This window comes from Geotrypetes seraphini, chromosome 9, assembly GCF_902459505.1.
Source record: "Geotrypetes seraphini chromosome 9, aGeoSer1.1, whole genome shotgun sequence".
NCBI classification, from domain to species: Eukaryota; Metazoa; Chordata; class Amphibia; order Gymnophiona; family Dermophiidae; genus Geotrypetes; species Geotrypetes seraphini.
Window position 1 is genome coordinate 89,098,132 of NC_047092.1, and position 24,646 is coordinate 89,122,777.

Below are 24,646 nucleotides of genomic sequence, written 5' to 3' on the forward strand. Positions count from 1 at the left end.
CAAGAGCCTTCTGGGTGGCTTACAATCTAAAATCAAAATCTAACTAAAAGTGGTAACATAAAATCATATATGACATAGTAAAAAGGTAGAACTACAATTGTTGAAAGAATAGAGGACAGGGTAAATGCATTAGGTAAACATTTTTTGTATCTAGCAGAAAGTCCTCCACTGCAGATAGCTCCATTTACTTTAATAAGCATCTGAAAAAAGAAATGTTTTAAAATCAGCTTTAAACTTATCAGTAAATCTCAATAAACATAGAGCTAAAGGCAGAAAATTCCAAAGTTTTGGACCAGTTATGGAAAAAGTAGTGGCTCTATCATGTCCTTGAATGATTTCTCTATACAATGGAATTATAAGAATATTTTGATTTTCTGATATAAGAGATCTCAAAGGTGTATATGGATTTAAGAACCATACAAGATAGGGAGGCTCATTAATAGTTTAAAAGTCAATAAAAGTATTTTATAGGTAATATGATGGTTAATAGGCAGCAAATGAGCTGATTTCAAAAATGGTATTTAACATGATCAAATTTGCAGATATTGTATATTAACTGAATAGCAGTATATTATATAATCTGAAGTTTTCGGATAGCTTTTTGACACAAACGGGCATAGAGAGCATTACAATAATCAAGTTGTTGAATCACTAATGAATGTACCAGTATATTGAAAGCCTCCAAAAAGAGCAAAGAATAAACAGATCTAATATTTATTTATTTATTTGTTCATTTTTATAGCCTGTCCCCAGGAGTCTAGAATGGGTTGCAATAAATAAATTTAGGTACTTAGACCTTCCCTAACTGTCCCGAAGGCTCACAATCTAGCTAAAGTACCTGAGAAAACAATTATTAAATAGTAAAGATATAACAATTCAAATAATAAAAAATAAAATTAAAGTAAATAAAAAACTCAAAGTCCCAAATACAGAATAGAAGTACAATGATAAGACATTATTTGAAATAGGATCATTTAACCACCTGTGAAACTTGAGATTGAAAAAATAAATTATAATCTAATATTACCCCAATAATCTTAGTGGTGGTAACCAAACAAATTGGTATATTGTTCCGTTGAATGTGTATTGGCAGAATAACATCATCATGGGGTAAAAATTATAGATGTTGATTTATCTGGATTAAGTTTAAGTCTATGTTTGGGTAACCAATTTGATACATAAATGATAATAAATGAGATTCTCATTAATATTGATAATTTTAGTAGTGGAACAAGAAACACAAAGTATATAAAATTTGAATGTAATCAGCGCAGACATACATTGTAAACCCTATTGATTGAGCTAGGGTTAAAAGTGATGCAAGATAAAAAAATTACCGTATTTTTTGCTCCATTATACGCACTTGACCATAAGACGCACCCTAAATTTAGAGGAGGAAATCAAGAAAAAAACCATTCTGAATCAAATTCTCCCTGCCAGGCTCTGCACCCAACCCCACACTCCTTACCAAGTTCTGCACCCTGTCCCCCCTCCCTTCCAGGCTCTGTACCCTGTCCCCCCTTTGGTGTTCTAGTGGTAGGCCGGGACAGGGCAGGTAGGTAGGGAGGGAGTCAGGTCTCTCCCCCCAGGCAGGCACCAGGAAAGCCCCGGCCTTTCCCTCCAAGCAGGCCCCGGCCTCTCCCCCCAAGCAGGCCCCGGCCTCTCCCCCCTTCCCCCCCAAGCAGGAAGGCCCCGGCCTCCCCCTCATAACTCCCCAGGCAGGCAGGCGGCAAGCATCAGACAGGCCCTAGCCCTGTTCCTCCTCCCCCTCCCATGCATACTTTTTTTTTTTTTTTTTAACTTTTGGCGCCTCACTTGCTGAGAGTGGTGCACAAGGGTTGCTGGCTGCCTGGTCCTTGCCGCTTCCGCAAAGGAACGGCAGATGTGGTTGAATCCTCTTCTGTTCTCTTGCAGCATAGCGACACACCAGGTTGCCTGCCTGGTCCCGCGCCTCTTCCCGCGAGAACTGAGTTCTCACAGGAAGCGGCTTGGGACTAGGCAGGCAGCCTGGTGCACAGCTATGCCGTGAGAGAACAGAAGAGGAGGCAACTGCATCTGCCGTTCTCAGCGGAAGTGGTGGGGACCAGGCAGCCAGCTACCCTTGTGCGCTGCTCTCAGTGAGTGAGGCACCAGATGTTAAAAAAAATGGTACACACAGGGGGAGGGATGAGGGAGGGCAGCAGCATTAAAATAAGTTAACGGGAGAGGGGGGACTTGGGTATTCGTTCCATTAGACGCACCCTTATTTCCACCCACTTTTGAGGGGGAAAAAAAGTGCATCTAATGGAGTGAAAAATACGGTAACTAAAAGAGGAGATAGAACTAATCCTTGAGAAAGGCCTAATTCTAAAGAAAAATTAGTGGTCTTTGATTCCTGAGTAATTACTGAGTATGAGCGGTTCGACAAATAAGAAGTAAACCACTCCAAAACATTCCAATAACAAAGTGGTCTATACGATTAAATGCAGATTATAGATTGAGAGAAATCATCAGAACATTCTTGAAATGATCAAAAGCTTTATGTATAGAAGTATGAAGTAATACCTATTGAAGCTGTTTCAGTGCAGTGATGGTAACGAAAAGCTGTCTGAGCAGGTGCAAAACATGTTTTGTCAATGAAATCATGTAACTGTAAATGTACAGTAGCTTTCACAGTTTTAGACATAAAAGGAAGGTTGGCAATAGGTCGATAATTACTTGGATCTAAAATATCCAGGGAACCATTTTTAAGTTTTGGTTGTAAGAAAATATGTTTCCATAAATCAGGAAAATCACCAGTCTGAAGGCTAAACAGGACCATAAAATGTATGAAAGGTAAAGGAGATTGGAGGGGCCATTTAGTAAGAGTAGAAGGAATAGGGTCAGCGGGCTATTTATATCTACACTGAATAAAATTCAGATACTGGATGTTTAGTGCAGCTTAAAAAGACTACTACTCCCCCCTGTATGAGCACTACTCTTTAAAAAAATTGGATAGTAGTTTGTTACCGATTGTTTTATTCACACTGTATGCACTCCAAGGAAGCATGTATATTAAAAAAAATCAAAACAATGTACAGAAAAACAACATATTGAACAGAATAATATTTGCAGTGCATTCTGTAAATATATGAGGATATTTTAATACTTAGCTTGTCAGTCCAGTACTAGCAACCATAAATTAGTGTTTTTGGTAGGTTTCCAAATGGCACCAAGCTTCAGCTCTTCTAGCCTTTAGTAAGGGGCTGAGTTACTAAATATTAGGTATAGATAATATGTGCTATCTGTATTAGCTGTACCTAATAGAGCTGCAAGCAAAGAACCAGGGATTAGAGAATGACACGGGGAAAAAATTTGTCCCTGTCACCATCTTGTCCCCACGAGCTCTGTCCCCATCAACGTCCCCATGAGCTCGGTCCCCTTCACCATCCCCGCAAGCTCGGTCCCTGCCCCGTCCCCACAAACCATCTGATCCCATCCACACAAGCCTCGAATAGTTTTATACTGAACTTATTTTATTAAAGTATAAAAAGAAACAATATTCTGTACAATTGTCATTTTATAAATCAAAGTTCTGGCTGCTGAACACTCTCATTCAAAAGTGTTTATCTTCTGCTACCGTTCCTTCTGCTTGGAAAACTTCCACTGTAATACCAATTTTAAAAAACTTTAAGTCCAGCCAAGATGACTCATCTAATTACCGCCCCATTTCAAATCTTCCATTCCTAATGAAACTGACGGAAAAACTAGTTTTCGAACAACTATCTGACTTCATTGAATCCTCTAATGCGTTACATCCAAACCAAACAGGTTTTCGTAAATATCACAGTACCGAATATTCCATGATTGGTCTTTTCACTAACATTCACTACTTCCTTGACCATCACAAATCTGTAGCTCTCTTTTCCTTAGATCTATCCGCAGCCTTCGATACCATAGATCATGAAATTCTTCTCAATCGTCTACAATCACTAGGAGTAGAGGGCCAAGTCTTACAATGGCTAACCTCCTTTTTATCGGATCGTCTCTCTAGAGTTAAATTCAATGAATCCTATTCCGAATTTTTTCCCTCATCTTTTGGAGTTCCACAAGGATCAATACTTTCTCCTCTTCTATTCAACATTTTTCTATCCCCACTCATCACCATGTCACAGTCACTAGGATTTACAACCTTTTCTTATGCAGACGACATTCAACTGATGCACCCTCTCAATCCAGAAAACTCTGCAGAAATAAAAATTATCAATGACAAACTAGAAAAAATTAAAAACTGGCTAAACAATAACAAACTGGTTCTAAACACTCAAAAAACCAAATCCATGCTTTTCACTTGGAAAAGAGATATATCCCAAAAAATACCATTCACACTTGACAATATTTCTATAGAACCGGTACCTAAGCTAAAAATCCTAGGTGTAACACTTGATGTAGATCTATCTTATCACGATCATATCAGTGTAATAGTCAAATCATGCTTTTACAGACTACGGCTGTTACGTTCAATCTCTACATTTTTAGATACTAAATCCCTCAATATTTTAATTCACTCACTTATTATTTCCAAACTGGACTACTGCAATTCTCTTCTAATTAATATAACTCAAAAAGAAAATAGACGCCTCCAAATTATCCAAAATACAGCAATCAAACTAATCCATAACGCAAAGAAATTCGACCATGTCACCCCCCTACTAATTAAATCACACTGGCTTCCTATAACCCATAGAATTACGTTTAAAATTTTATTCCTGGTTTACAAAACTTTAACCTTCAATGAACCTCAATATATTGCTAAAATGATTGTCCCACACAAAACTTTACGTTCTCTTAGATCTTCTTCTTCACAATTGCTCTCAGTCCCCTCATTAAAAGTCATAGGCACTAGGCGAAATGATATATTTTCTGTAAAAGCCCCCTCATTGTGGAACTCCCTTCCAAATTTCATTAAAAACGAAACTGACCTCGTTGTTTTTAAGAAAATTTTAAAAACTTACCTATTTCAAGACGCGTTTGACATATGAAATACCACCTTTTAGCACCTTTTAGGTCCAATATTCTTTCTAACCCTTTATTACCCAATGTGTTTCCCCTTCGATGTCGTTCTCTAACAAAGAACAAGATTGTAACTTTTCCCCTTCCCTCCCACCCCCTCCTGTTCGTCTAATTTTGTCTGTCTTATGAGTAACTATTGTAAATTAATTGTATTACCACACTCTGATGGTTTTTATTACTGTACATCGCTTAGATATTATTATAAGCGATTCATCAAATAAAGGTCAAACTTGAAACTTGAAACTTGAGAAAGAGATGTTTAGCTGGCAGGGCTTTGTTTATAAATGTTTATCAATACAACTAACATACTACTTTATCCTAAAGCAAAAGAAAGAAAATAAATATAATTTTTTTTTCTGCCTTTGTTATCTGGTTTCTGCTTTCCTCATCTTCTCCTCATTCAATTCATACCATCCATTGTCTACCTTCTCTCTCCCTTCCATCTCTCTCTCCACCTACCCCCGTCCCTCATTGGTCTGGCACCTATCTTCTTTCTTCCGCTCCCTCCCATAGTCTGGCATCTCTCTCTTCCCCATTTTCCTTCAGCATCTTCTCCCCACTCTCCACTTCTCTTCCCCATTTCCCTTCAGCGCCTTCCCCTCTCTCTTGCCCATTTACCTTCAATGTCTTCTTCCCACTCTCCACTTCTCTTCCCAATTTCCCTTCAGCGTCTTCAGTCCACACTCTCTTGCCTATTTCCCTTCAGTGTCTTCTCCCCACTCTCTCTTGCCCATTTCCCTTCAGTGTTTTCTCCCCACTCTCTTGCCCATCTCTCTTCAGTGTCTTCTCCCCATTCCCCTTCAGTGTCTTCTCTCCACTTCTCTTGCTCATTTCCCTTCAGTATCTTCAGCCCACTCTCGCGTCCCCATTTCCCTTAAGGGGCTGTATCTCTCCCCCCTCTCTCTCCACTTCCCTTCAGTGAGTGAGGTCCAGCAGCTCCCCCACCCCGATCGCCCAAGTCATCTTCAAGTCATCCAAGGGCATCTTCCTTCCTTTCCCTCACCTTACCGTGGCAATTTTCTGGGCTTTTTTCGTTTCCCAGCTGCCCGAGCCGGCTTTCATCAAGTTGCATGTGGTTGCCGAAACTTCTCCTCTGATGGAACTTCCTGTTTCCGCGCCTTGATTAAAGCTGGCTTGGGCAGCTGGGAGACGAAACCCCCCCCAAAAAAAATTGCCACGGTAAGAGGAGGGAGGGAGATGCCCGATCGGTGACTGTGTGCGTTCCTGACCTTAACTGCGGAGATGAGGCCATTTACCTCCCGTGGTGACGACGACTTTTTCTCCCGGGTTACCTGTGGCTAGCCGCAGGTAACAGCCACCGTGTCATTTTCTACCAGGGATGTCACTGTTGCTTCTTGAAATCTTGGACAAGTCACTCAACCATCCATTGAATCAGGTGCAAAACTTAAATTGTAATCCATCCAGGATGATGAAAATACCTACTGTACCTCTGTACCTGAATTAATATTGTCTTTAGGGAGAAATCAATTTTTATTGAACAAGTAGGAGAAAAAACATAACGATAAAAGGTACAAGATCTGTTCAAGAAATATACACAAATGCCCCTAACTTCCACCCTCCCACCCCCAAATCCACCCATCCCGCCCAACACCCAGAATTTATAGTTCCGCTGTCCCCGACAAGACCAAAGCAATATAAACAGATGTAAAGGGCAGCTACCACCCAAAAGCTGTACTAGCGACAGAAACACGGGAACATGAAACAAAGCAAGCAATCGAAGATTGAGGAACAAGCAGTATAGAAAAACAAGCAAAAAGGCAAAAGCTCAACCCTGCCCAACCAGGGAGGCCCAAACAGAATTGTCCAAATACCCTACAAACAGAATTAATCTTGTCTTAAGCTATTACTGAGAAAACTATAATCTAAATCTAGTAAAGGGCATAATGTGAAGTAATACAGAACACTACAAATGTCACCCAGGACCTGAAGAGCAATTCTACCATACCAAAATAGCAGTAACATCCATGAGTCACGTAACAAGGACCTACTTAGGAACATAGCATCAAACACTGCAATGCATATTCTGTTACGTCCCTTCTGGATTTCATATGCTAGATGTTCATTCCCAACCCACAATCTTGGAATTACAGAAATCCACAACTTTTCTGAGCACATGCGCCATCCCCATTAGCCTGAGAGTTAGTAAATATATCCAGCTACAATTTCTGCAAGCAGTCTGTGCAGAAGTCTTTTGCAGTGGGATCAATTGTCTGGAATTCAGGGCAATTCAGCTTGGGTTGCTTGCTCTCTAGCCCATTCTAGTAGGAAAAGTGGTTTGAGTCTGCTCTAACAACGCCACGATGGTGACGTACATAAACCGTCAAGGGGGCGCGAGAAGCGCTTTTAAACCAAGAAACTTGCATGCTGTTTTTTTGGGCTCTCAGCAGCCCAGGTGACCAGTATCAACAATGTTCAGGCAGATTTCCTCAACCGACAGATTCTGGACCCAGGAGAATGGTCTCTCTCGCAGAAGGCATTCAGTGTGATTGTTCAGCGCTGGGGTCAGTCTGAGCTGGACTTGATGGCTTCATCAGAGAACTCAAAGTCCAGTTGCTTTTTCAGTCGAAGAATACAGCGTGGAAGTCTAGGGCTGGATGCTTTGGTGCAGCTCTGGCCGGTTCATGAGTTCCTGTATGCTTGTTTATGTTTTATTAATATTTGATATACCGCTTAAGCATATTACAGATCTAAGCGGTTACAATAAAATACAGGAACTTAAGACTTCCCTATCTGTCCTTGAGGCTCACAATCTAGCTAAAGTACCTGAGTAAACAATTATTAAAATAAAATAATACAAAAGCAGAATGTAAGGAAAAATAAAGATGATGCAAAATAAAAGTTCAGTTTGGCTCAGTTCAGTGTAAAGCAGTAGCAGGATGGGATGAGATGGATGGGAGAGGAAGTAGGCTGCAGGTGATCCCTCCATGCCAATCTGTCATTGGCCGAAGACAGTCTCAGGATCCCAACTGTAGATGAACAGTGTACATCCATCTCCGCACACACCAATTTTTAACTCAAGAATCCGGCTGAATTGAGCGAAGATGACCAGAGCAAGATGGTGGCTCGATCAGAATGAACAGAGCAGCAAACCCATCAGTAGTCCACGATCAAGCAGACACAGATGATCTGATCCTTTTCAGGGATCTGGACAACGGCAGGGAGACACAGCCTCCCTCGACGGATCCAGAAGCACCTCCAGCTCCTCCCAGATGAAAGAGTAGACGCTGCCACCACTGCCTAGGAAACAACAGGCAGAGCTATCAACCATACCTCTACTGGCCCGCCTACAGCAACGATCTCCCTGCAGTGACAGAGGGGGAGGATTGAAAGGTAAGGTAGGTAGCACGAAAGGGAAGCTGCAGTCCCCAAGAACCACTCCTTCCATGTGTTCCTTCCATGGCTTCTGGTTGGTCAGGTCATCTGCTGGATAGCGAAACATCCTGGCCTGGTGATAATGGTGGCTCCGGATTGGCCTTGCCGCCCGTGGTACACTGATCTCATACGTCTTCATCAGGACGAGAAGCTTCGGCTCCATCTTTATCGATATCTTATCAGTCAGGGACCAGTGCCCATGGGGAACCCAAGGCGCTTTTGTTTTACAGTATGGCTCTTGAGCACTCGGCTTGATTAAGTGCAGTTATTCGGAGGTATGTATCTCGACTCTTTTAAGCTCGAAGAAACCTTCTACTATGGCTTCTGATGCCAAAGTCTGGAAGGCTTTCCAACATTGGTGTGCTAGGTATCAGGTGGAGCCTGAAAGAGCTGCCGCTTTGGTAATCCTGGCTTTCTTTTAGGAGGGTTTAGACAAAGGCCTGTCAGGCGTTAATGTTTTCAAGCGCGCAGAGGCACTAGTTCATTTACTGCTCATCCAGATGTGTCCAGGTTTATAATGGGGGCACTTCGTCTGTGTCCTCCCTTGCATTTTCCTTTCCCTTTGTGGAATCTTAACATTGTTCTGCAGGGCCTTGGTGAGGCCCCTTTTGAACCACTGAAGGATGCTTCGCTTTGACCTAACAATCAAGATATTTTTCTGGTTGCCATCGTTTTGGCACAGCATATTTCGGAGCTTCAGGCTTTCTCATGCAGGGAACCCCTTCTCCATATTACAGAAGCGGGTGTTTTTCTTTATACTGTACCTTCCTTCTTGCCAAAAGTGGTCTCGACCGTTCATGTCAACCAGGAGGTTAAGTTGCCTGCTTTTCATCCAACAGGTTCGGAGCATAAAGAACAGATTTTACATAAATTGGATGTCCAGCGGGTCTTACTACATTATTTGGAGAAGACTAATAAATTCAGACTGTTTGATCACCTTTTTGTTCTAACTACTGGGCCTTGCCATGGTAGGCTGGCATCCAAGTCCTCTATCGATCGATGGATTCTAATGGCCATTTCCACGACTTACATTGCCCACAGCAAGCAGCCGCCAATCTTGCTTAAAGCACATTTGACGAGAGGTGTGGCTGCATCTTGGGAGGACAGCTTCTTGGACCTCTCTTCATATTTTTACCCAGTTTTATCGAGTGAATATGGCAGCTCGTTCTGATGCTGTTTTCGGGGCCTCTGTTTTGAAGGCAGGCTCTTCTGTCTCTCCCTAGCTACCGTGACTTTAGTATGTCACCTAGCACATGGAATCCGGAAGTGAAGTAACAGAATGGAAGATTAGGCTTATATTATCAATAATCTTCTTTCTGGTAGTCCCTGGAGGATTCCTTATGACCCGCCCTCTCTGTATACATGCACTTGTTTGGTGTAGTCTGCTCCTTTCTGCCTCAGTTACTCTCCTTACAGGCTTGAAGATTTTCCTGCTAGTTGCCAGATCCTGTGGGGAGTTTCTGTGAGTATGCACATTACTGAAGGTCTTTCTTGGGTCTCGATGCACACAGCAGGTTAGTTTCTCAATGTTCCTCAATATTTTTCTGAGTTGCCTTTGTGCCTGTTTATCACTTGTTAATATTTTGCAGAGCAAACCAGTTCATGAATTACTTCTGTTGATGGGGATTCTCCCCTGCACCCCCTTGTCATGTCAATATGTTGCTTGGCTTTAGGACTTAACTAGATATGTTTACTAACTCTCAGGCTAAGGAGACGGAGCATGTGCTCAGAAAAGTTGTGGATTTCTGCAACTCCCGGACTGTGGTATCCTCCAGGGACTAAAAGAAGATTATCATCAGTAAATTTATTGGAAAACTAAAGAAGCCAGCTTAGTACAGATCTATCCTGCACAGTTAATGCTAACAGAAAACCATGTCTCTTTCATATGCAGAGAACATAGACAGACCCTCAAATAGTATAGAAGAACTAACTACAAAATAAAAATAGAAACGGAGAAAAATATTAAATTGAATCCCCAAGCAGCCACAATACAACACTAGAGCAAAAGTGATATCCTCCTGTACTGTGCAAAATATAGATTATAGATGCAAATTTCTAAAACTGACATATTACAAACATTACATTAAAAGTTAAGGTCTGTTGTATATTTTTTGTTTGTTGTTTTTTTTAGTTTTGCCCACTGCTCTCCTACTTTTGTCCTTTAGAACCTTTACTTTGAATGAACACTCTGCACACCTGACTTAATATTGAAGCACACCATCTGGTTTAAAAATAAGACAGCCTTCTTTTCTCTTACCTTCAGGAAATTAATACAATTCTACAATATGTGGTAGAGAGAAATAAGTTGTTGAAGTGCCTTCATGCAAAACGGCATGCTTTGGAATCCTGGCGACAGCTGATAGAGATCATCCTAACTGCCTGTCCCCAGGATCTTATTCAAGCTGAGAGCAGACAGCTAATCATCTGTGACCTTCTGCAAGATGTACATGACAAGGTAATATACCATGTATAAGTCTGTGGGACAAAAAACATTGTGAAATTATTTTTTAATTAAAAAAATATATTTTATTGTTTGCAAACAATTGTCAATATACATACATTGAGCTCTGTATTCTACCCTGCAATTCCCTTAATAGTTCCAAAAAGTTGCCACAATTTGGAAATGGATTTCTTAAGATTCAGAAAAATATTTTAATATTTGTTATTTACCAGGTATTTAAAATACTTTTATACTACTGTATGGCAGTAGTTCTCAGCCTTTCTATAGTTAGTGTTTGCATATATGATATACTGCATACATAACCCCTCGTGGTCTATTTGAATTAAATGTAATGGTCTGCATCCATAAAATCCCTGTCTCCCTCTAATAACAAGTACAGGTCAGAACTAGTACATATTCTCTATGAAGTTCAATGTGGAGAAATGCAAGGTAATGCATTTAGGCAATAAAAATAAGGAATACGAGTATACAATGTCAGGTGCAACTCTGGGGAAGAGTGAACAAGAAAGGGACCTGGGTGTACTGATAGATAGGACCCTGAAGCCGTCGGCACAATGCGCGGCAGCGGCAAAGAAGGCAAATAGAATGTTGGGCATGATAAAGAAAGGAATCTCGAGTAGATCGGAGAAAGTTATAATGCCGCTTTATAGGGCAATGGTCAGACCACACTTGGAATACTGCGTCCAACATTGGTCTCCCTACCTAAAGAAGGATATAAAACTGCTGGAGAGGGTGCAGAGACGAGCAACAAAACTGGTGAAGGGTATGGAGAGACTGGAATATGAGGATAGACTTATAACACTAGGATTGTTCTCCCTTGAGAAAAGGAGAATGCGTGGGGATATGATCGAGACCTTCAAAATACTGAAAGGAATCGACAAAATAGAGCAGAGAAGATTATTTACACTGTCCACTTTGACACGGACTAGAGGACATGGAATGAAGCTAAGGGGGGACAGGTTCAGGACTAATGTCAGGAAGTTCTGCTTCACTCAGAGAGTGGTTGACACCTGGAATGCCCTCCCAGAGGAGATTATTGCGGAATCGACCGTCCTAGGCTTCAAGAGCAAACTAGATGCATATCTCCTTAAGAGAGGCATATAAAGATATGGTGGACTATAAATTACGCCAGGTGTACACCTGGCGGGGCCTCCGCGTGTGCGGATCGCCGGACTTGATGGACCGAAGGTCTGATCCGGAGATGGCAGTTCTTATGTTCTTATGAAGATACTATACAAAAACAAATAAGCCATAAAATAAAAAAACCTGATTCTCTTGTCATCCAAGTAATAGTCAGTAGAAAGACAGCAATGACCAAAGGGAGGAAGTAAAAAGTCAAGGAGTCCTAATAACATGTAATCCAAGATTTAGTGGAAACTCTACCCCTCCCCCCCCAGTTTTGTTTATATACAAATGAGTTGACATGACCATGTTTCGGTGTGTTTTCTGCATTATGAGCATCTTCAATACGCCAAAACTAGGATCCTTGTAGAGATATTGGTTTGAATAAAGACTCTCTCGTTGGTTGAAAAGATGTCTCCCTTGCCTTTTGTAAGACTGCATCAAGGATCTGCCATATCCAAAATGGTGCATATGTAAAAACAAACAAATCAGAAAACCCAAATACAAAACACTTCTAAACCTTGTTTAACCAGTTAAGAGGACACTGCCAGTGCTGTTAAAAAAAAAAAAAATAGCATTCATAATAAACAGGCCTGGATTCTGTTAGCTGTGTCCTACAGCTGTCTAATCAGCCAATCAGGACGCACGTTTAAAAAACAAAAATGCTCCCCAGGCAGGCCGCCTATATTGAAGGTGCCTTCGGGAGCCTAGGGAGGCCTGCAAGCTCACCTAAGGCGGCCCTATGCATCTCCCTAGTAGAGCAGGAGATGCTTACAATGTAGGCCAGCAAAATGTTGGCCTACACTGTAAGTAGAAGCAGCCGCTATACTTATCGCAGCAAGGGATCTTCCTGCTGTGATTAGTATAGTGGCCGCGGCTGCAGCTGCTAGTCTCTCCCCTCCCCCTAAATATAGAAATGAGGCTTCACACAGGACTCAAATTGGGATGAGGCGACCCTAAATGGGAGCCTTCTAACCCTTTTATTGAGTATCTTAACTCCCTTAATTATTTAGCTAATGCTTTGCAAGGTTACAGTTTCATCATGCATTTACAGTGCGGATTATACCGAGGTAACTCCCTTGTTTACATATCTCAAAGCTACTATCTCACGTGATGAAATTGTTAGATGCATGAGTACTGTTAGATGCATATGCAACTGTTAGATGCTTAAACTAGGACTTCTTAAGAACCATATACCCCTGGGTCTCCTTACTGGGTTATCTTAAAGAACCATATCAATCTGCCTGTACAATTGCTAGAGGCATAATTAACTATTAGAGGCATGTGTGACTATTAGAGGCATATGTAACCATCAGAGACATGTGTAACCATTACAGGTATGTGCAACTGCTAGAGGCATAGCCAACTGTTAGAGGCATGTGTACCTGTCATAGGCATGCATAACTGTTAGATGCATGAGTAATTGTTAGACACATGTGCAACTGTTAGATGCTTATACTAGGACTAGAGAATGACACGGTGGCGGTTACCCGCGTTTAGCCACGTGTAACCCGCCAAAACGGTGACCAAAAAAACTGGTCACCACAAGTTCAGGGACAAGGCCATTCACCGCCTCATGGAGTGGTGAATGGTAGCACGGGGCAGTGAACAATCTTGAACGCACAGTGACCGAGCGTTCGAACCGGCAGCCCACTCTCTCCTGCTGGTTGTCCATGTATCTCCCTCCCTCCTTTTCCCTTACCTTTTCTTCTTAAAATGGCGATTTCTATAAGGCTACAAGCTGTATTACAGCCGGAGCCTTGAAGTCGTGTTGCGTTGCCTGCTGGTAAAAGCCTCCTCTGACGCAACTTCCTGTTTCCGGTTGCATCGGAGGAGACTTCTAGCAGGCAACCCGAAGCGACTTCAAGGCTCTGGCTGTAATACAGCTGGTAGCCTTTTAGAAATCGCCATTTTAAGAAGAAAAGGAGGGAAATGCACGGCTGTCCGGCGGGAGGGAGCTACTGGACCGCTTGAAGGGTGCTGGGGGTGGGGGGATGGAGAGGAGAAGACGCTGAAGACGGGAATGGGGCCGGGGCGGTGAAAGAGACAGCGGGGCGGGGGCGGGGCGGTGAAAGGGACAGCAGGGAAAGGGCGGTGCAGAGGATGGTGGTCCAGGGACGGGGCGGTGATGGGGACATAATTTTTCCCTGTGTCATTCTCTAACTAGGACTTCTTAAGAATTATATCTTGTACTAGGTCTTTTTAAGAACCATATCCCCCTGGGTCACCTTACTGAGTCATCCTAAAGAACCATATCAATCCTCCCATCAACCATACAAACTATAAATCAAGAATTCTAGGGAATCTATTACAGATTTTGCATCAGGAAGAAACAGACTACCCTACAATCATGAATCTCCTACTGTTTTATTGATCTATCTGCTAAGTAGTAGCATCAAAGACGTTAACTCACTCTACCCACAATTACAAACAATCCACTACCCTGATCTACCACTCATGCACATCATTAACCCACACGAAGACACAATAAATCACATTAACGTTAATCTCAAATAAAAAAAGACATCAACAAACCCTTAAAAAAAGAACAAGGAAAGTAAAACCTATAAAACCACCACCTCTACCGAAACTATCACATCCGCATCTATTCCTTGTGCATATCTTAATACTAGATCTGTCAGGAATAAGGCTTTCCTAATTAAAGACTGGATCATCAGCAAGCAAATAGCCTGCCTTTTTCTAACTGAAACATGGCTATTGTCTGAAGATGATCCAATAATAAACAATCTCTTACCAGATAATTTTAAAATCCTTACACTAAACCGCGCAGGTTAAAAAGGAGGTGGATTAGCAATTATTCTTAATGAAGGATTCAAATTTGAACTACTGGACTCCAAAGTGACCAACCAACTAGAAATCTTAGCCTGTAAAATCAACAATAGTCAACTAGAAGAATCCCTATCTTGTATACTATTCTATGTCCCACCAGAAAGCTGGCAAAAAGCCAAAGACTTCTGTGAATTTGTTCTACATAATTCAATTGGTCCTTCCTACAATATCATCGCAGGGGACATAAACATACACCTAGATGAAGAGAACAATACAGACACAAAATAATTTAAAAACTTTCTATCCCTACTCAGCTACAACCTCCCTGTACCCACACAAACACACGAAAAAGGCCATCACTTTGATGTGGTAGCCATGTCCACAAAGGAAATCCTTGAACCTGTCATCTCTCTACCTGAAGGCACTTGGTGCCACGACATCTGGTCTGACCACTTTACTTATTATTTCAAGTTGATCTGGTCGCACCAAAAATCAAAAATACGTCCGATGATAAAAAGAGAACATCACACAAGAGGTTATATTAATCCAGAAGAATATTGGTCGCAATAAGAACTGCAAACGGAGATAGAAGAAGGAATCAACTTCTGGGAACATTGGACGACAACCAGTACATCCATTTTAGATAAAATTGCCCCTAAACGTAATAGTAAAAGCAGTGCAAATAAATATAACAGATGGTTCGATACCGAACTTCTAAAAACGAAACAACTAGCCAGATGATTGAAAAGAATTTGGAAAAAAACAGGAGAATTGGCAGACCGTAACAAATGGAGAGCTAACATAAAAATCTACAAACAACTGATAAAAGACAAACATAAAGCATTCTACTCTACTAAAATCAATCTATCCAGCAATGGATCCCAAGGAATCAACACAAAAGAGCTGTTCAACCTGATCACAAATCTATTTGACACCACTTGCTACACTATACCCATGCACAACACTAAGTTACCCTCTGCAAATGACTTAGCGCTGCACTTTGATTCAAAAATTAAAAACCTAAGAAATAACTATTTAACAAACGCCCCTAGTGTATACCAAATAGCTAACATACAAGGAAATGAAATACCAGCAGACATGATCTGGAGTTCCTTTCAAGATTTAGATTGGAATAACTACACCAGACTATATAACAAATACTCTAAATCTCATTGCATTCTGGACCAATGTTCCCTCTAAGGATTGATGAGGTGTGTGCAAAAAAAAAAATATGCATGAGCGACAAGTTACATACTCCACAAATTTATGAGCAGGCGTGGAGGGACAAGTGCCCGTGAGATTGTGGGAGGGTTAAATACTCAAAACTTTAGAAGAATAACAATTTACTTAAAGTTTTTGCTTCGCCAGCTTTCTGGTATCTTTACATACAGTGGCGTACCTAGCATATGTAACACCTGGAGCCCATCATTTTTTGGCACCCCCCCTCCATTTGTACGAAAAACATGATTTTTAGTAACAAGCCACACGTCACACATGAGTACCTAGGAAAAGGCAGCATCTTACATATTGCAGTGAGCAGTACATCAATACACCCATTGTAAAACTAAACAAGCCAGACCAGCACAGATCAATCCTACACCGTCAATCCTAACAGAAAACCATGTCTTTCGAACACACAGAACACAGAAAACACCTTCGCCTAGTATGGAATATGTCATCACAAATTAACCCCTCCCCCTTTTACAAAACTGTAGTGTGGATTTTAGCCACGGTGGTAACAGCTCTGATGCTCATAGAATTCTGAGCATCAGAGCTGCTACCACCACTGCTGGCGCTAAAAAACGCTCCACAGTTTTGTAAAAGGGGGGATAAAATAGAAATACACAGCTTCAACGCTCTAGCTCAGGGGTGCCCAAACTTTTTGGGCTTTTGAGCTACTTTAAAATGACCAAGTCAAAATGTTCTACCAACAATAAAATTAAACACAAAGCACACTATACGCTGAGAAAATGTTAATTATCATTCCTATTCTGGGTTTTTTTCAAAGAGGTCAAGGCAGATGACTCTATGCATTGTCACCTCAGTAACAAGCATACAAAAATAGACAAATATACCCCCCTTCCTTTTTATTAAACCACAATAGCAGTTTTTAGCACAGGGAACTGCGCTAAATGCCCAGCGCTGCTCTCGACGCTCATAGGCTCCCTGCGCTAAAAAACACTATTGCGGTTTAGTAAAAGGGGGCCATAGTGCAAAATATAGACAGCATATATAAATTCAGACACATTTTGATCACTAAATTTAAAATAAAATCATTTTTCCAACCTTGTTTGGTGATTTCATGAGTCTCTGGTTGCACTTTCATCTTCTGACTGTGCATCCAATCTTTCTTCCCTTCTTTCAGCCTGTATGCTTCCTTTCCTCCAGACCTCATTCCCTCCCCTAACTTTTTCTTCCTCTCTCCCTGCCCTTTTTTTCATTTTTCTCTCTTGATGCCCCCTTTCTTTTTTCTGTTTCCCTTCTGTCTCCCTGCCTACCCCCTTTCTTTCTTTCTTTCTTTCTTTCTCCCTACCCTCCATAAAGCCACTGCTGCAACCATTGGGGGAAACAGGCCCCAAAGCCACCGCCGCGGCTGCCCCAAGCTTTCTGCTTCCCACCGTCGGGCCGACAAGCATTCCCCCGACGTCAATTCTGCCGTCGGAGAGGAAGTTCCGCCCAGCCAGGCAGCGATTGGCTGGCCCGAACTTCCTCTCCGACGGCAGCCTTACGGGGGGTGTACAGCCGGCCATATCCGGACCTGGCCGGCTGTGCACCCCCCCTAAGGCTGCACCCGGGGCGGACCGCCCCCCCCCCCCCCTTGGTTCGCCACTGAAGACGTGGCAGCGGCTCCTCTCACGATCCCCACCTGCGTCGGAAGTGCGTCGGGGATCTTACTTTGCAGTCCTCAGTTTCCCACTGCAGTATTTTAGTGAGCGACACAAGAAAAATTATGAGCGACGCCAATGAAAATAGTGAGCGATCGCTCATGCGCTCAGCTTATAGGGAACATTGTTTACGTGCCCCCCAGAAATTATGAAAGCAGCGCCATTAGAATTTAAACTATCGCTGCTACACTACTTAGCCCATAATCTAAAAAATGGGGAGTTCCTCACTAATAATGGTCTCATAATAATAACCCCAATCCTAAAAAACAGAAAAGAATCATCAGCGCTGATAACCAACTACAGACCTATAGCATCCATCCCATTAATTGTAAAAATCATGGAGGGATTGGTTCACACCCAATTGATGGAATATCTTAATCAGTTCTCTCTCCTATATGAAACTCAATCCGGTTTCAGACCCTCATTCAGTACGGAGACAGTAATTGCAGCTATCTTAGACAACCTTCGCCTGTTGTTCAGCAAGGGCCTCAATGCGCTGATCATGCAATTCGATATGAGCTCTGCCTTTGATCTGGTAGACCAGTAATCTTCAACCTTTTTACTCCTATGGACCGGCAGAAATAAAATAATTATTTTGTGGACCGGCATCGGTCCACAGACCAGTGGTTGAAGAACACTGGGCTAAGTCGTGGTCCAGACCCTGCCCATCTCTACCCAATCTCTACCCCAGACCCTGTCCTCATAATCCTAATTGTAACACTATTTTTTTTATTCATATATACACACAATATAATCTTATTAACAATGCATCGATGCACATGCCGGCCCTGTGGACCGGCAGGAAATTTCTGTGGACCGGCACTGGTCCATGGACCGGTGGTTGAAGAACACTGTGGTAGACCATGGGAAAATGATACAATGCCTAAACACTATTTGTATCAGGGAAGAGGTGTTGAACTGGTTTCGGGGCTTCCTTACATCTTGTACCTATCAGGTACGCTTCAACTCCGATCTCTCCAATACCTGGAGCAATTCATCCGGTGTGCCACAAGAGTCACCTATATCCCCATTGCTTTTCAATGTCTACATGTCCTCATTGGGTGCATAATTAACTCAACTGGGGATAAAACTATTCAGTTACACAGATGACTTTATGATCATCATCCCATTTGCTAACTCTATCTCGGAAACCATTCCCAAGGCATCAGAAGCTATAAAAGTGATGGAGCAATGGATGACAGACTTCAAGCTCAAACTTAATCCAGAAAAAACAAAATTCTTTGTTGCCTCTCCTCACCCACTTAACACCAAAACCCACTATGCATCAATGAACTTAGATACCCTATTCAGTCCACCATGAAGATATTGGGTATAACTCTGGATCAATGCCTAACCATGAAAGACCAGGTGGACTCCTTAATCAGAAAAGGTTTTATCCCAGGACAAGCAGGCAGGTATTCTCACTAATGGGTGACGTGATCCAACGGAGCCCCGATGCGGACGCTTCTTTGAAGAAAACTCGAAGTTTCAAGACGCCCGCACCGCGCATGCGCGAGTGTCTTCCCGCCCGATGCACTGGGCGTGTCTCCTCAGTTCTTACTTTTTCGCGGAGCTGAGAAGTCCGTCTTCGACTCTCTGCTCAAAGTTCCTTCGCTTGTGCCTTCTAAGTCTGTGGTTTTGATTTTAATTGATTGTAATCGCTGATTTTCATCGTGTTTTATTGTTTGTTTGTTTTTTTAATTTCTTCATACCGTTCGACCGGGCCGCAGCCCCGTAGCTTCGATCTTGTGGCGGAGATTTTTCGACCTATGTCCCGGCCTATCACCGGTTTTAAAAAGTGTGACAAGTGCCAGTGCGCAATTTCGCTAACGGACCCTCATCGACACAGTGTCTCGGGCCTGAACACATCCCAAAATCGTGCCAGCCTTCCTCCACACTCACCGCACGTGTTTTCAAGCACCGTTGTGTCCTGTGGGAATCGCTCTTTATGGAGTCCTCGACGGAGCTGTCGACCTCAAAGGGACCTGCACCTTCGACATCATCCGCAGCCCCACAGTCTTCCACCACTGCGGCGCTGAGTCTCATCAAGCCCGCCTCGTTTGTCCCGGCTCAGATTACAGCACCTGCTGTGATGCCTTCCTCAACCTCCTCAGGTCAGGTAGCCCAGCAGCCCATTCCCCCAGTCGTGTTGAAAGTGTCCAAAGCCTTGAAGTCCAAGCACTCACACGCTGCTCCGAGGGAACATGAGGCCCGTGCAGGTGGTCCCATTTCAGATGCGGATCCATCCTTGCCGGCCTCGTTCCAGACCATGCTACAGAAGCACTTCATCGAGCTCTTTACCACGATGGGGCCTCAGCTTCTCTCCCAAATCCAGCCTGGGCACGCGGAGGCCTCCCGCGAGGTTGAGCCGCCTCCAGTGCCTCAATGGGGAACACACTCTCAACAGGGAGCAGAGTCTCTGCAATTGTCTGGTCTGGCAACAATGCATGCATCGCAAAGAGCAGAGTCTTTGCCCATGCCACCTTTGGAACCGGTACACTCGATGCAAGGAGCAGAGTCTTTGCGAGTGCCTCCATTGGAGCTGATTCACTCGATGCAAGGAGCAGAGTCTTTGCGAGTGCCTCCGTTGGAGCCGATTCATTCAATGCAAGGAGCAGAGTCTTTGCAAATGCCTCCATTGGAACCGATCACCCCGACGGGGTTTGAGCCTCTACGGCAGCAACCCCTGCTTCGGTCGACCGCTTCCAGCCCCATACACTACCCAGGGGCGTCAACGAAGCCTGCCTTACCCCGTCCATCGAGGCCAACCTCCCGATATCGATCGAGGCATTCCTTGAGACATTCATCCAGGCACGCCTCGCCTCGACGGAAACAGGCATACCTGGACTATTCACCTCCATCGATGCCAGAACTCAAGGACACAATGGGATCTTTCTCACCATCTCGATCCCTGTCCCCAGCGGACCCGGAAGCCTTGACATCATCGAGCCCATCACGGAGCCAGGCAACGGCAGACCAACTGTCCTTCTCCTCATTCCTCCGACAGATGGCTGAGGACATGGACATACCATTGGACACGGGTTCCAAATTTTCAAAGGAATACCTAGAGACTATGCGCCTCCCTCAACCACCCACTGAGTCCCTTAAGCTTCTGTTACACAAGCTTCTGGATCAGACTTTCGCTCGATGCCTCGAGACACCTTACTCCATCCCTGCTGTCCCGAGTAAACTGGACACCAGGTACCGCACGGTCCATCACAAAGGGTTTGACAGCTCTCAATTCTCTCACCAGTCCCTGTTGGTGGAGTCATCATTGAAGCGATCCCATCCCTCCCAGGTCTACGCCGCCGTCCCGCCTGGCAGAGATGGAAAAACCATGGACCGATTCGGCAGGAGAGTGTACCAGAACTCCATGATGGCCTCGAGAGTTCTGAACTACAACTTCCACTTAAACAACATACTTGGAGTTCCTCCTATCGGTATTCCAGAAGTTTATGCCCTACGTGGACACGAGGGCGCGCTTCAAGTACCAAGAAGCGCTGGCGTCGCTATCCCAGCTCCGGGTACAGTTGATGCAATCCTTGTACGATGCTTTTGAGCTTGCGGCTCGGCAACAGCGTGCTCAGTGGCCATGCGCCGGCTGGCGTGGCTGAGGACCATCGACATGGATCCTAACCTCCAGGACAGGCTCGCAAACGTTCCCTGCGTTGGCACCAACTTCTTCGACGAATCCATCGAGGCGGTGACCAAGAAACTATCGGACCGTGAACAATCCTTCCAGTCCATCCTACATCTGAAGCCCAGGCCTGCTTCTCCTCGCCAGCCTCGCCTGCCGTTGGTATACCAGCGGCGCTACCCTCCAAAACAGGCTCCCCCCAGCAGACAGCCTGTGAAGAGACAGCACCCGCAGAAACACCAGCATAAGCCTCAGCCACCGGCTGCACCTAAGGCCCCCCAGCCCTTTTGACTGTCTCAAAGAGGACATTTCCTCCATCGTCCTCCCTTTCTCAGCAAATCTACCCATCGGAGGCCGCCTCCTTCACTTCTACCACCAATGAACGACTATCACCACAGACCTCTGGGTTCTCTCCATCATAAAAGAAGGATACTCCCTTCAGTTCCACCAAGCTCCTCCGGAGCACCCTCCAAGAGAGTATCCTTCCAACTTGACCCAGACCGCCCTTCTTCTTCAGGAAGCTCAGGCCTTGTTACAGCTGGGGGCTGTCGAACCCAGGACCAACAGAACGAGGGGTTCTACTCCCGCTACTTCCTTGTTCCAAAGAAGACGGGCGACCTGCGACCCATCTTGGACCTCAGGGTTCTCAACAAATATCTTGTCAAAGAAAAGTTTTGCATGCTGACCCTGGCATCACTGTACCCCCTCCTCGAGCAGACCGACTGGGTATGTCACTGGATCTTAAGGAGGCCTACACTCACATTCCAATTCATCCATCCTCCCGTCAATACCTCAGATTCAGGGTGGGACACCTTCACCTCCAATACTGAATGCTACCCTTCGGCCTGTCCTCGTCACCCAGAGTCTTCACCAAATGCCTGGTTGTGGTGGCCGCAGCACTCAGGAGCCATGGCCTCCAGGTGTTTCCTTACCTGGACGATTGGCTCATCAAGGATTCCACATCTCAGGGAGCCGCTCTCGCGATCCAGAAGACAATTTGGTTACTGCAACATCTGGGATTCGAGATCAACTTCATCAAATCCCACTTGCAACCCTCCCAGACTCTTCCCTTCATCGGAGCGATTCTGGATACTGCCCAACTCAGAGCGTTCCTATCGCCCCCACGCAGGGACGCCCTCCTTCATCTTTGCCACTCAGTGTCCTCTCGCATGTCCATCTCAGCGAGACAAATGATGGTCCTTCTAGGCCACATGGCCTCTGCAGTTCACGTGATTCCGCTTGCCAGGCTTCACCTCAGGATTCCCCAATGGACCCTGGCGTCATCCGGGTCACTCCTGCTCTACAACAGTCTCTTCGCTGGTGGATGCTCTCCTCCAATCTATCCAGAGGCTTGTTATTCCACACACCCCACCACCAGAAAGTCCTCATGCCCAACTCGTCGACTTATGCCTGGGAGGCCCATCTGGACAGCCTCCGCACCCTAGGGCTACTGGCCCAGCATGGACCGCCAGTGCCACATCAATCTCCTGGAACTCAGGGCGATCTTCAACGCTCTCCAGACCTTTCAACATCTCCTTTCCGACCAGGTTGTCCTAATTCGCACAGACAACCAGGTCGCCATGTACTACGTGAACAAGCAGGGAGGCATGGGATCGGCCTCACCTCTGCCAGGAAGCTCTGAAGGTGTGGGATTGGGCAACTCGCAACAACACCTTCCTCAGAGCGGTCTACATTCAGGGGGCGGACAATTCCTTAGCAGACAGCCTGAGCCGTCTTCTGCAACCTCACAATTGGACCCTCAACTCCACGCTCCTGCATCTTCTCTCTGTGGGAAACGCCTCAGATAGACCTCTTTGCAGCCTCCCACAATTTCAAACTGCCTCACTTCTGCTCCAGGATCTACACCCCTCAGCGCCTCGAGGCAGATGCATTCCTCCTGGACTGGACGAATCGCTTTCTATATGCGTTTCCTCCATTTCCTGTCATCCAAAAGACACTAGTCAAGCTGAAGTCAGACCATGCCACCATGATCCTGATTGCCCCACGGTGGCCCAGACAACCTTGGTACTCCCTTCTACTTCAACTCAGCAGCAGGGAGCCATACCTTCTACCAGTCTTTCCATCTCTGCTTACACAGCATCAAGGATCTCTGCTTCACCCCAACCTGCAGTCTCTACACCTGACAGCTTGATTCCTCTCAAAGTAACCCCTCTCCAGTTTTCTCAACCTGTGAGAGATGTCCTGGAAGCTTCAAGGAAGCCCGCTACTTGACAATGCTACCACCAAAAGTGGACTAGATTTTCTGCTTGGTGTTCTTCTCATCATCATGAGCCACAACACTCCTCCTTGTCTTCAGTTTTGGATTATCTTTTGCACCTTTCTCATTCTGGTCTCAAGTCTACATCGATATGAGTCCATCTTAGTGCAATTGCTGCTTTCCATCAGCCTCTTCAAGGGAAACCTCTCTCTGCTCATCCGGTCGTTTCCAGATTAATGAAAGGACTCTTCCATGTCAGTCCTCCCCTCAAACCGGCTACGGTGGTTTGGGACCTCAATGTGGTCCTTTCTCAGCTTATGAAACCTCCATTTGAACCTCTCCACAAGGCTCACCTGAAGTATCTCACTTGGAAAGTGGTGTTTCTCATTGGCCTCACTTCTGCCCGAAGAGTCAGTGAGCTACAAGCCTTGGTTGCGGACCCACCTTTTACAGTATTTCATCATGACAAGGTGGTTCTCCGCACACACCCGAAATTCCTTACTAAGGTTGTCTCAGAATTTCATCTCAACCAATCCATCGTCCTGCCAGTGTTCTTTCCGAAGCCACACTCCCACTCTGGAGAATCTGCTCTTCATACTCTGGACTTTAAGCGTGCTTTGGCTTTTTACCTAGAACGCACCAAACCTCACAGATCTGCTCCTCAACTTTTCATCTCCTTTGATCCGAACAAGTTGGGACACCCCGTTTCCAAATGCACCATCTCCAACTGGATGGCGGCTTGCATCTCATTCTGCTATGCCCAGGCTGGATTGCCCCTTGACAGAAAAATCACAGCCCACAAGGTCAGAGTGATTGCAACTTCTGTAGCTTTCCTCAGATCAACACCGATTGAGGAGATTTGTAAAGCTGCCACTTGGTCCTCGGTTCATACCTTCACCTCACACTATTGTCTGGATACCTTTTCCAGACGGTATGGACAGTTTGGCCAAACAGTACTACAAAATTTATTCTCCTAAGTTGCCAACTCTCCCACCATCCCATTCTGGTTAGCTTGGAGGTCACCCATAAGTGAGAATGCCTCCCTGCTTGTCCTGGAATAAAGCAATGTTACTTACCGTAACAGTTGTTATCCAGGGACAGCGGGCAGC

General features: G+C 44.5%; 1 protein-coding gene across 5 annotated transcripts in view; it reads left to right on the plus strand.

The window, feature by feature from the left end:
* Window positions 1–24,646, plus strand: part of NUP205 (nucleoporin 205) — a 1,504,202-nt gene that overhangs the window by 919,843 nt on the left and 559,713 nt on the right. For all 5 annotated transcript variants that reach the window (XR_004540594.1, XM_033957880.1, XM_033957883.1 and 2 more), the window contains exon 28: window positions 10,688–10,879. Coding sequence is in view for 4 of the 5 variants with exons in the window: in XM_033957880.1 (XP_033813771.1) it covers window positions 10,688–10,879 (192 nt within the window). In the remaining variant the exon portion in view is untranslated. The remainder of the gene's footprint in view (window positions 1–10,687; window positions 10,880–24,646) is intronic.